This window comes from Nesoenas mayeri, assembly GCF_963082525.1.
Source record: "Nesoenas mayeri genome assembly, chromosome: 1".
Taxonomy (NCBI): Eukaryota; Metazoa; Chordata; class Aves; order Columbiformes; family Columbidae; genus Nesoenas; species Nesoenas mayeri.
This window is the reverse complement of record NC_137541.1, coordinates 114,698,092-114,711,961: the sequence shown is the minus strand read 5'-3', so window position 1 is coordinate 114,711,961 and position 13,870 is coordinate 114,698,092. Positions and strand designations below refer to the sequence as shown.

At 42.3% G+C, this 13,870-nt stretch overlaps 1 protein-coding gene across 1 annotated transcript; it reads left to right on the top strand.

Moving 5' to 3' along the window:
- Positions 1-1,469: 1,469 nt before the first annotated feature.
- Positions 1,470-7,879, top strand: DYNLT3 (dynein light chain Tctex-type 3; the record flags this gene model as incomplete). The annotated part of the gene is made up of 5 exons (XM_080359705.1): positions 1,470-1,508; positions 2,954-2,995; positions 4,815-4,938; positions 5,845-5,922; positions 7,027-7,879. The coding sequence occupies 5 exons, from the start codon at positions 1,470-1,472 to the stop codon at positions 7,101-7,103; spliced, it is 360 nt and encodes a 119-aa protein (XP_080215831.1). The 3' UTR covers positions 7,104-7,879.
- Positions 7,880-13,870: the final 5,991 nt, after the last annotated feature.

Below are 13,870 nucleotides of genomic sequence, written 5' to 3'. Positions count from 1 at the left end.
ACACCTACTGTTTATCTCCTCTTCATCCATTAAAACAGTTGTCCTACCAAAGAATAAAATCAGATTGACATATACTCTTGACAAATCTGTGTTGGCTGTTCATGGGTGATGCTGGATATTTATTTGTAAACGCTTTCTGTTTTAAAATTGTTTTTTTCATTTTGTTATTTTTCTAATGGCTCTCTGGATGTCGAGCCTGATATACTCAGAATTTCCTCAGACCTCCTGTTCTCCTCCTATCTGTAAAGGGTACTGGAGGAAGAAGGGCAGGTAATTTTTTTTTGCATTACACACACTCATTGATCATTCAGGCATCCTCTCTATTTTCCATGAAATTCAATGAGATAATTGTTGCTAATATTTCAAAGAATGCATTTCTTCGAATATTCCTAAGCAGAATTGAAAAAGTCTAGAACTATTTTAATTTGATAGTATTCTGCATCCAAAGATACAGATGCAAAGGTGCACGATCTCTGAAAATACAGAGAATAAAAAATGCACAGTATCCAAGCATAAGTTATCTTAGCACTGTTAGCTTTGTCTACAGGATGCCAATGCATATGCAAGATATGCTTCTGCACTGAGCAAGAGACCCTTTTGTAAGGTAAACATGTATCTGTCCAACTGTACGTCACCAAAACTGAAACTAGAACTAGAGACGCCCTTGGTCCTCTCTCTCATGCTCACTCTGGTTTAGAAAGATCAGATACCACAGAGGCTAAATCTACACAAGACTCCTCAATAATAATAATAATAATAATAATAATAATAACCCACCAGATTTTGAAAATTCTGCATTGTTTCATACCAGTCACCTTTCCTGTTTCCCAGGCAACTTCAGAGAGAGAGAAAAGATCCAATGTATTTATGTATTGAGTCAAAATTCAGGATCAATTTTTTGTTATTAAGTGGAATGAAAAGAACCTGAGAGTTGGCCATTATTAAAACCTAATGGCAACTTTGTGTCAGATAATTGATACAGATTCAACCAGAAAAAGAAGGGAACAAAGGGGGAGAGGGGCAAGCACATGACCGCTCCTCTGGAGTAACTTCTGTATGAATTCTCTATACCCAGCAAAGGGTATATATATAACGATATAGCTACAAATAAATACTTCACCGCTGTTATACGGGACTGTGAACACCAGGTCGCATTACCCGGTCCAGGGTTGCTGAAAACTGGCAACAGCCGGGGCGAAACGCACCGGCAGCCACCGAGGGCTGCACCTCCCGCACCGGCCGGCGGAGGAGCGGCCGCCTCAGCAGCCCGAGTGCCCGAGAATGGTCACTGCCAGCCTGCCTGAGACTGCGGGTGGACACTGACTCCTTTCCATTTCGGCTCAGCCCAGCCGGCTCCCAGCACCGCCGACCCGCGGAGATCGGGCCCCGCCCGCCCGAGGCGGAGCCGCGCAGGACTCGCCGCCGCCGCCGCCGCTGCTGCCGGAAGAGCCGCCGCCCGCTCCGGGGCCATGGAGGAGTTTCACCCCCACAACGACGAGGTAGGGGCAGTTGCCCTCCGACGGGGCTGTAGGCTGTGTCCGGGCTGGGGGGCGAGATCCTCCGACCTCGTCCCCCGCCCGGGCACAACCCACAGCACCGAAGCGAAGCGGCTGAGAGCCTGGCAAGGGTCGGGCAGCGCTGTCGGGGCCGCTGCCCCTGCCCTGGCCGGGACAGGCAGGTTGAGAGGTGTAGTGTTACAAGTGGGCTGTGCGAGGGGAACCTCTCGTTCCACGCCCTTCGGGTACCCCCGGGGTCCGTGCGACACTTGGCCGCCCGCCTCCGGACGGAACGGGGTGTCGTAGTGGGGGCTGGGGGCTCGGCGCTGCCCCCCGTTCCGGGCTTCGGTTTGAGCTGGGGGAGCTGGGAGTTGCTGTGAGGGAAAGTGTAAGAGGTGTTCCGGGGTGCTGCTGCCCGCCGTGGTGCTGTCAGTCCGCGGCCATTTTTCTTACCTCATCCCTGGAAAAAAAAACCCATAAGTGCTGGGCACGGTTGGCACTGCAGGCTCATCCCTGCCAGCCAGAACTGAGGAAGGAGCCTTTCCCGCCCCACCTCCCCAGGGGACCTAGCCACCAGTTTTCATTAACAAAAAGCAAAGCAAAACAAAACAAACGACTTGTGGAAACATCTTGTCCTTGAGGTTTCTGTCCTTGCCCACGTGTTTGAAATTGATGGGTGTGGAGAGACAGATGGCACAACAATGTATGTGGTGTTTCCTTTGGAAGACAAGCTAAATGCTGGTGAGTAGGAATGAACAGAAAACAGGAGGCATTAAAACTCGCAAGCTTTTTCTGCACTGGAGAAAGTAACTTGGGTAAGCTAATAATTGTGGAAACTAGTTGTTTTGATACTAGAGTTGCAAAACTGTGTGTTAGCATTTGGCAGCAAAATCATAGAATCATAGAATAGTTTGGGATGGAGGGGACCTTCAAAGCTCATCCAGTCCAACCCCCCTGCCTTAAACAGGGACATCTTCAACTAGATCAGGTTGCTCAGAGCCCCCTCCAGCTTGGCCTGGAATGTCTCCAGGGACGTGACATCTACCACCTCTCTGGGCAACCTGTGCCGGTATTTTAACCCATGGGTAAATCCATGACTCTGGTAAAAAACAAGATTAAGACCCAGGGTAAAAGGTTTGCTGAAGAGATTGTCTTGGAGAATATTCCCATGACAAGCATAGACAATGGTGGAATTTAATCTTTACAGAAAGTGCAAGTTGAACCTAAAAAAGCTTGAGACCCAAGTTTTTTTGTCCCACTGAAATGTAGTTATCAAAACAATACTAAATAATGTGTGTATGCTGCTGGGGAAAAAGTAAGATTTTAGAATTAGGCAAACAAACTACACAATACAAATAGTCAGCCATGGGGCCTGATTGTTACATGTTACTTGGAGTAAAACTGCATCATTTGTTTACTTTTCTATCAGAAATAACAACAACTCTTTTTTATTACAGATGATCTTCAATGCTGATGAGGCCCACAACATAGTTAAGGAGGTAGGTTTTAGCTCACTAGTGTATTTCAAATAAATTCTTTATCTCACCTTGCACTATAGTGAAAGCAGTTACTGTCATTGACCATACCAGATAAATTCAGTCTTATATGAAAGTATTATTTATGTAAAATAAAGACAATTTCATTTGGGGCTGCTTTATCTTCATCTAATTGCTGTCTTCAACTACTTAAGTAGGAGAAGGTAGATGAGAGAAAAGAGAGAATCTACATTACAGTGGAAAGACAAGGGGCAGCAGCTACAGGTTGCAAGGGGAATTCACACCGGTTTTTTTCCCCCTTTATCCAGCTAGAGAGTAGTTAATCACTAGAGAGGTCACAAGGAGAGCTTGTGGACTCTCCATCATTAGAGATTTTTAACACTTGACTGGACAAGGCCTTGAGCAGTGCAATCAAACTTGGAAGTGAGTCTTGGCTTGAACAGGAGGTTGCACTACATGAGCTCTTTATTCTCTTGAAAAATAATTTTCACACAACGAGAACAGGTTGACACTGAGTAGCCTGATAGTCTAAGTGAAATATGTATTAACTGGAAAGGGATTAGTGAAGGGCCTGTGGCATACAGGTACTGTCAGGTTTTGCAGGCAAATACCATTTTGAGAAAGAAGTGCCTTGAGGGGCTCTGCAGGTCCTTTCCCAACTGCCTTGTCAGGAAGGGAAAGAGCTGCACTTTGAGAACTGTTCCAGTAGACAACAGAAAGTTCCTGAATGTCAGATAAATGCTAATTCAATGCTTTATATAACTGAACCTGCCTTGAAAGGCTGGATATGGTATGACAGAGACTCCAGACACTGGGAGTAAAGCCAAGCATTTCTGCCTCTGATGGAAAGCTTGACCAGAGCTGAGGAGCTTTAGCACTGGGTACATTTCTGGAAGGACCAAAATCCCCAAGGGATCTTGTCCCTCTTCTCTTTCATGAATGTTTCTTTCCATTGAGCCCTTTGTCCAGCTTTATACACTGTGATCAGAACTAATTGGGCTTTTTAAGATCTGGGGCACAACACTCTTACACAGCCTGTTAGTGAGTGGTTAGTGCATGGGGTTCATCTTACTGAATCAGAGGAGAACATAGTTTTATTTTATAATATTTAGTTTTTCCAGGTTTGCATTTCTTAACCGAATTTCTCAATTTTAAGAAGTATCCATCAGCACGTAATTCTGAATTTCTTAGAAGTAGATAATGCAGTTTAAGAGTTAGAGAGAAGGCTTTGTGTTCAAACATTTTAAGCAAGGATTGGCCAATCTCTAGCAGTTGTGAGAACATGCAATTTTCAAGCAGTTCAGTATTTCTTGTGCTGCAAGATATGACCCTTGAGTATCTCTCACTCATATCTTGCTTATCTTTTAAGCTGGGGTGTGCATTTCACTATTGTTGCTCACAGGCTCTGAAAGGTTGGCCAGTCCTAGCTGACATTATTGATTTGAGTTGTACCATTTCCATTTATGAAAGCCAAGATGGAGCAGGCAGTCATGAAGAACAGTAGGATGTATTAATATCTTCAGTGGTAAATAAATCCGTTCACTTAACTTGGTACTTAAAGCATATGGCTAAGGTCTTTCCTATGATAGATGTTCAGTCAGAGCCTCATTTTTCTCCATGTAATAATATGGTAAATATGTACTAAAAATAAGTTTCCAAGAAGGCTCGTTTTGCTTCCCATTCAGCAACTGGTGCCTGATGAGCTCAAGTGATTTAAAGTAATCCAATTGCCAGATAAAATTCCTCAGATTATGTAAGACATTTTAAAGCTCTATGTTTTGAACTATGTGTACTGTAACTGATTTTGTTTTCTCTGTTTTAGTGCATAGAAAGTGTTTTAGGCAAGGCAGATTATAATCACAACAAAGTCAACCAGTGGACTGCTGCTATAGTAGAACAGTCGCTGACACATCTGGTAAAGCTTGGAAAAACGTATAAGTACATTGGTAAGTACAAGCAGCCATACTTTTACCACATACAATCACAATAAATAATTGCTGGAAGGTTCACGTGAATGCAGTGCTGTATTCAGTAGAAAGCTTTAAACTGTAAACAGATTCCTGAACTCTTCCGTTATATAGATTTTTAGTAATACCTGTCGTAAAACCATGGTGGTGTCACCTAGTGGACACAGTCTTTCCCGACTGCTAAGCAACCGCAAAACAATTACATAAACTTCTTGTTATCATTTCAGGAAATAATTGCTTGTCTTAAATAATATTTTCAGTAGGATTAAGCTTCCTATAAGTATAGACATTCGCAGAACTTTAGTCCTGTGTGTTAAGTTGGGTGCCATTATATTTACATGCATATCTGTGGAAGCGAAAGGGAAAAAAAGTAGTTTAAGCCACTTCGATTGTTTTGTGGAGTGTTGATGTAATAGCAAGTGTTTTCACTCTGATTTGAAAGTCTTGGATTCAGATTGTCACTGTTTTTGTGGCCATCACTGGTCAGTCTAGAAATGCTGCCTGTTACTAGAATGTGGTTTCAGAGAGCAGTGCACCAGTACTTCTGGGAAACAACTCTCATCAAGTGCGACTTCTGCCGTACCTGTGAGGACAGCACCTCCAATCCCCTTCTGAGGTGCATGTGACACAAGCCATGTATAAGCAGTTTAAAAGATAAAAGCCATAATCCTACTAGCAAGCATTTGTTAAAGCCGTTGTCTTTATGCGAGTAAACATAATTGTGAAATGAATACCAAGTTCTTGAGGAAAATGCTGAGGGCAAGGGTGTTGTCAAAAAAGGTTTTGACTTGGCTGAATGTCACCAGCCAGCCCTTTGAAAACATAATGCAGGCTTGAGTTCAGAAGTACTGAATGATTCACCTGCTTAATGACTGTATCTTGCAGTAACCTGTGCAGTGATGCAGAGGAGTGGAGCTGGTCTTCACACAGCAAGCTCATGCTTCTGGGATACTACAACTGATGGTAAGTTTCCTCACTCAAATTAAAAATTTACAGTAAAAGAAACATTACTTATTGCTCAGATGTAATAGTTAAGCTGAACATTTTCAGGAGAGATTGTAGAAGCAGGATTAGATGGTTGTTTACAATCCCAGCAGAAATATTTTGCTAGCAGTCAGAGTCAGAGCATTAAGAGTGATTGCTTTGTAAATTATGAGAAGCAGGAGTAGAAGTGCCTTCATTCTGAAACAAGAGTCAAAGCATTTAATCTTCGTCGGTAACCACAGGTCAGTTGAAGAGGCAGCAAAACATTGCTGGCAAACAATGTAGTAGCCCAAAACATACCTGCCTGTCTGCTGCAAGGGAACCGTGGTACTTTGGAGGAGAACAGAACTTGGTAAAAAACAGAAATAGGTTGACTAACAGTGTGTCTTTCCGTTGCTTAACTATCAGCCAGGCTTTGGATGTGTTTTGTTGCTTCTAAATCAGATCTAAATGCATTTTTTTTTCCCAGATTCAGAGTATCTTGGGGAAACAAGATTAAAATAATCTTACGCCTATCACAGTCTAAGGAAGGGCTTTTTAGAAGGGGGCGCCAAGATTTAACTTTAAAATAGAGATGGCATTAGAAAGTCAACTGAGCTTAAAAAAACCCAGAAATCATAAAATGAAGTTCAGCAAACAAGTACAGTTTAATCTTCATGTTTCCTTGGCTTGTAAGGCCTTGATACATTGATACAATAGAATAGGAAAAATTACAGAAAGCAAATACACTAGAATATATTTGATCCAGTCTTTGTTCTGTTTTTTTGTCTGATTATCTTGCCAGTTTCAGTATGAGATTTTCAAGGATTATTGCAATCCTAGCTTTTAAAGAGAAATACTGAAATGATGTTTTCCTGGAAACTGTCTTAAGCACACAAGGCTCGTGTTAGGTAGTAAACAATGTACAAGTTAATGAAAATGTTTTGAGCAGTGTGGTCTATTTATAGCCAAGATGACATAATAGTACTTGCCTTAAATCACAGATGAATTATTCATGGTAATTTTACATAATTTGCACTGCGATAAAGCGAATGCAGTAAAGATACTGGAATTCTATTTTTATTTTGTAATAATCTCTTCTAGGAACCTGCACAGTGAGATGGGAAAACCGAACAATGAACTGCATTGTCAATGTGTTTGCTGTTGCTATTATCCTGTAGCTGACTGGAAGATAAATATAAGCAACACCGAAGCCTTTAAAAAAAATAATCATCCAAACACATGGCTAAATGTTTCAAACCATTATTTGTTTTTGTATGAGGAGCATACACAAGTTCTCTACAGGGAGCATACAGTCTAAGCCAGTTCTCATAGAGTAATTATCTGAAAGCTAGCAAAAAATTTAAAATATATATGTATCTATCTAAAGAGAAATTTTTAGTAATTTAAATATTCAGAAGTATGTTAATGAGAAGATGCCACAAAGATCAATATGATTTATATCAAAGCTAATATCAAAGATACTTGATATTCAAGGGGAACAAAACACAAAGTCAAAGGAAAGGTCAGAGGGCAAGACCTCTTAGGACTATGGTGCATTTGTGAACAAATTATGAACGCAATTCAGAGTGGATATTCTGTAAACAATACTGGTGCTTCATGTTTGATTAAACAAAGTGAACTGTCAGATTGAATGTCGATGCTTGTGAAATTGCATGAGCATCACATTTCAGTCAAGCATGAACATTTACATTGGAATTAAATCCAGTTAAGCTTTTCCCCTGGAGGCAGAGGATCACTTCACTGGGACAGAGGTGAAATATACCTAGTCCTAGCAGAATTCTGATTTATCTTCAGAATGAAGAACATAACATTTGTTACTGACCAAGGGAAGCATGCTGGGGATCAGTCATCAGCCGTTAACTAATAGTTTATAAATCTAAAAACATTCTAAAGGTACTGAAATTTGACTTTATACCATAACTGCAGAATTTGTGACAAGCACTTTATTGATTCTTCATGCAGTAGCCAGGAGCGAGGGCAGTAAGACTGGACCCGCATTATTCCAAGCAGGATTAAGGTGTTAGGAGAGAAGGCACAAAGGCTCTTGTTAGCTTTGAAAGCATTTATCTTAAAACAACGTATCTGTTCTTTGTAGGAGTGTTCTCTATGTTCTCTAAGGCTAGAATTGGATCTTAGTCCTATGAAATAATACAACTCAGTTTTAAGCACTAAGAGTTCCCCTCTTGTGAAGATTTATGCAAGTTCTTACCTTTGCTCATCTGATGAGTCTTAACTTGAAATATTCCACGTGGAAGAAAAGCATTTGCACACACTCAAGTATTTGCTGGATTTGGGCCTACATTTTTGTTGATTAATGCACAAATTATATGATAAAGAGATGTATCAATGCCAAAAATGCCTAAATGATTGCTGCCACTAAGTGGCAGCTACATTAAGTTGTTTTCTCATATGCTGCTTAAGGATAGAATTTTTTCTTTATTACTGCATGTCTTTGAAAGAGACTGGTAACTACATAACAGCCACTGTGAGGCTGTTTTGGATTTTGGATTTTAAGAAATTAATATTAAAGCACTATTACACAGTTCTGTTTTGTTTGATTTTTTTTTTGTTTGTTTGGTTTTGGTTTTGTTTCCAGATAACTGACTATTAAGGCAGGTAGAAAGTGTCCTGTACAAAGAACAAGCTAAAAACCATTTCATTGCTTGAATTGTGTATACTTATAGCTAGTATGAGACTACAAAGGAACACGTGTACATGTAATTCACAATACCATCCAAAATCTCTTGCTTTGCAGACAGAGTTCTACTTTTTACCTGAGTGCAAGTAAAATTAATGCTGTAATATTGCATTTGCCTAACAGGCAGGTGTAACGTGAAGATGTATTTGTATGTTGTACTGACCTTCAAATGTATAATTATTTGACATTATTTGGGTTAGGACAGCAATTTCTGAACTAGGTGCCAGCATCCAAGAACTGAGTTGTGGACCTGACAAAAATGCAGTAGTTTCACTGATATTGGGCATTGTGGAAAGTGAAAAAATAAGTGGGGTAGCAACTGGAAAAAGGTTCAGTACAACTGATACGGTTTAAGAAGTGGGTGAGTAAAAATACCGGTGGCTTTTAATCCCTTTTAATGGGCATTCAGATGCCATGGTCAGAAGAAATATTCCAAATAGCCACTTGTAGTCTCATTTGGTATTTTCACTGTACTTGAAAACAAGATGCACTGAATGTCAATTTAGTGAGGCTTGGTGAAGCTCCTGCTGCAGAAGAAACCTAGAAAATGCTGCTGAATTATAAGAATGCTTCATTTTTCTTTCTACCAAAAAAAATAAAGTTTTGCCTTAGTTGTATTTTTGCCTTGTCTTTTTGATCAATATAAATAGGAAATGAGAAAAACATTCCCCTTTCCTTCACTTGTATACGATAGTGAGAACTTGGGAAATTTCTTGAAGTTGTGTGTGCAGTTTGGAGACAAAACCTCATCAAAGGCCAGTTCCTGGACTTGGCCTAATTTCTTACACCTCTTGTCTTCTCAGACAGATTATTGTGAAACTCTGGGAAAACTATTTTCATTCCACACCATACCCTAGTGAATTTAACTTCTTTCCTATCTTTCTTTTCCCCATCCTTTGTGGTTACAAACTTGTATTTAACATAACTCTTAAAAAATGCTAAACACTGTTAGTTGTTTTTCCAAGTAGTTTTTTTTCAAGAATGAACTATGAGTTGCAGAATATGAAAAGCCACAACAACTTTTCAATAGTATATTCGATCTATATAATGTTTTCTTAGCTTTTGCAATCAGGGGAATGAGTTACTGTTATCAATGAAGGTCTTATTAATGGGACAGAAGAGTTTGCATTTAAGTATAGCCCATATATATGGAGCATATGTTCCTACATATAACTTCATGACAAAATACACCTGTTAGTCTTCCCATGCAATTTTTAAAAATCTAAACAGAAAAGCATGAAAGGGAAAGTAAAGGAGCAGATTCATTATTTCTCATTGCCTGCCAGATGTCTGTCAGTAACTTGTTACCTTTCTGATTACTATCTTCCCATTATACTCAACTTGATCAATGAAACAAGTACAAATCCTGGCATGTTCCATTTAGATTCATGCAATTTAAAGCACTTCATAGAAGCCACTGAAATCCCAGCCTGTAGCTAGACTATTTAGAGTTGGACATGAATGTCAGAGTACTGGCATTTTAAATACCCGATAAAAGAGAGAACATGAACTACTGGTAGCCTATGTGCATTAGTACAGTAGCTGCCATATAGAGAAAAGATGGTTTTGTTCTAATACAGACAGCAGATGCTTGAAAGAGGAGTGCAGCAGATCCTGTAGTGAACAATTCTTACCTGACTACTGGGATGCACCTTGCTGTCCCCTGTACAATCTTACCAGGTCGTTTTGTTCCCATTTAATTCTGAGAAGGATTTTTTAGCGCAGTCACAGTGTAATACAAGCACAGAGCCAGATCTCATCCCCTGTCAGAATATCTGCCCCAACTCTGGAAACATTCCAGGCCAGGCTGGACGGGGCTCTGAGCAACCTGATCTAGTTGAAGATGTTCGTGTTCATGGCAGGGGAGGTGGACTAGATGAGCTTTGAAGGTCCCTTCCAACCTAAACTATGGTGATTCTATGATTCTGAGCCAAGAAGTTCTGTGTGTCTGTGGGACATTCCCATCTTGAAGCCAGCACCGGTTTGTCTCTCAGGGAGTACCTGGGCTCAGATGGGCTATACTGCAAATGCAGCAATAAACCCAGTTGGAAAGTGGCTCCAAAGCTATGCAGTCACGTTTACATTGTGTTGTATGTGAGCTGTTCTTGTCCGTTGGGTCTCTGCCAGGTAAGGATTCTGTGGGCATTGGCTCGTAGGTGGAATGGTTTCTCTCTTCCCCCTGCAATGGAAAGGAGGCTGCAGCCAAACAATGTGTGTCCACTGAGGGAGGTTTTTCTACTCCAATATGTCTAAATCACTATTGAGTAACTGGAGGTTTTAGCTCACATGTCCCATCAAGGGTCTGTTTTCAAACACAGGAAACATACTGTGACAGTAGATTTGTTTGTGATATAAAGGTTTTCTAATAAGAAACAGAGTAGTGCTAGAATGACAGCTACAAACACCCCTGTAACTCCCATCCCATATGACCTGAAATGACTTGAAAAGGAGAAAAAAGGTTGCAGAATCACACCTTGCTAGTCATTATGGTTTGTGTCAGGTGCTTACAGTTACTCTCTCATGCAAAGAAGCTACCAGGGCCACATTGCACAAGTGCGTGAAGGAACAGAGACAGAAAGGCAAGTTTTGTAGTGACACTATCATTTTAAATAGACAGTTTTGTGGTATCTCTAAGTTAATTACAAAGTTGGTAATCTATGCTCATATAGCCTCACAGCATAGAGACCACAGGCTCAAAGGTATTAAAATCCCACATCCAAAGGAGAAAGTGGCGAGATGGATTCACTGGTGCAGCTGCGGGAAACTCGAACTTCTTTCTAGTCAGCAGGTTCTCCTCCTCATAAGCCTATATATGATATAATTAGAATAATTTCTGAACAGCACCTCCTAAATTGGAAACACCATCATATCTGCAAAACTTCTCCATTGTACCTGTAAGCACCCTAGAAAGAAATTAAACATTCTCTGCTATCTGTTTGTATAGAGTTTAGTGAAGTTTTTGAGCCAGCCTTTATTCAGTGCTTGTTCATGACCACCTGGATAAAATTAGAGGTTGGGGGACAGGGGGATGAATGAAATGAAGTCCTTGTTTGACAAAAAGAAGTGTGATCTTTCTATATATAATTTGTCACACACATGTATATACATTTTTATAAGTACCTTCATCCCTTTTATTTATCCATTTTCCTAACGATTTTCAGTCATACACAGGTAATCTTGCTCCTTTAGAATTTCATCTCATGTTGCTTAATTCCACATCAGCAATGTCTAGGTATCAAAATAAGGGTTCGAAACAGTGTTTGGTACAAATAAACATCCTGGCCAGACATAATACAATTTAGCATTTTGGTATTAGCCAGCGGAAGTGAGAGGTAAGAACAGGACTGTGACTGCCATTTATCGGTACTCACAGCACTCCGCTTAAGCCAGTCATGACTTTATCCAATTTCTGGCAATAACTCTGCAGGCTTGTTTCCTGTGTGGGCTTCTATAGTGACTGCTGAAACTAGTCTGGACAAATCATACACAAATCCACCGCAAGGTTTCAAGTGATGTCATTTGTTATTTTGAAATGTCTCTTAAAAGTATGTAAGGACCTCACAGATGCAATAGCTACATAGTGTTCACGCCTGAGATGAGCATTTTAGGAAATAATTCTTAAACAAACTGTAACCACAGTTGTAACTAGATGGTCTGCTAATGTGAACAAATTATGGCTGCCTATATCATGGCACTCATTATAGGTCCCCTTAAAAATAATTGAAATGATTGTAGGGAGCAACTTTGCAGAAGCTGGCTTTGGAAGCAAAGAAACCAAGTAATTTTAATTTAAGGTTTAGGTCCAGATCAACAGAGGCTTAAGGATCAGTGCTGAGATCTTCCAAGATTATCCTTTTGTACCGCTGCTTTGAGATCTTAAGCAAACTTATGCAGTTTCCCCGGGAGGAAATGTGTGTGTATGTCCAAAATTTTGAGTTCATTTGAGTAGCAGCTGCTGAATATATGCTTTCTAGCTGGGGCTTCATGAATTGCTCCACATGAAACGAGCACGAACCTCTTTGAACATCAGCTCTGCTGCCGCTGGGGGGCGATACAGTCGGCGCCTGGACTCTCTCCGGGCAGCGCAGCCTTGGCGGGTCGGCCTTTAGCCGAGCCTGGATGAGCCCTTCCCAAACCTGGGGTGCTGACTCTGAGCTGCCACCCTACACGGATATTTCCCTGTTGGAGCCGCTTCATGGCAGTAAAAACTGAGCTGGCTGCATTAGAGCTTCAGCACACCCTGGTTGCCTGCACCTCCGGATTCCACGGCAGGCACCGCCATCGCTGCTAGGCGGGGTTTTGCGAATCCCTGCGTGCCGTGCTCCTGCCAGGGAGCCGCGGCTCCCTCACGGCTCCGGCCACAGCGGGGCCGGGTCGAGAGCCGAAGCCGGCGGCAGGTCGCTCGGCGCAGAGGCGCCGGGCCCGAGCGTAGGAGCCCCCGGGCGGCTGCCGTGTGTGCGGGGCGGGTGGCGGCGAGACAGTGCGCCCACAGCAGGCAGCAAACCCACCCGCGGCCGCAGCGCCTGGCGCGGTGCTGCCGGCAGTGGCTCAGGCGGGAGCGCCGGCACCGCCCGTGCCCGAGCGGGCGAAGCGCCCCTGGCTCCCCAGCCCAGCCGGGTGGGAAAGGGCCCGAGATAAGGGGCCGACGCCGGCTGAGTTTCACAGCGCCCTTACCAAAGGCAGGTGCTTCCCTGCCCGCGGGGTTGGTTGGCAGCTACTGCCAAGGGCGCTGGTCTGGTGGAGAACCAGGAGCCCGGGCTGGGTGCCATTGTGGGCGGTGAGGAACCCCGAGTGACCGAGATGGTGGGAGAGCAGTCAGCCACAGTCACTGACACAGGGGAAGAGCCGAGGTTGGAAAAGCCCCAACTGTCATCTTAAAAAGTGGTAGTAATAACACATAAACAGTAACTTTCTTACAAAACAGCATGGGACAGTTACGGTTATGCCATTCCTCTTGAAACGTATGTTTTCTGTGAAATTGCTGCAGCCTCCAGGTAGCGTGAGACTGCAAACTGCCTGCCATCGCCAGCCAGCAGATGCCCCACAGATGCTCTTCTTACATCCCTTCTGGGAATTTGGGAGTTACGGCAGCAGCTGTGGGCTGTGTGTGCGGCAATCACCCGCCCAACTTCTGGCTTGGGCTATTTTTGTATTAGCTGCTGGGCCTCATAAAAGCAAGCATTTTGTACACGTATTTAACTATATATACTACACACTTTTAATTTC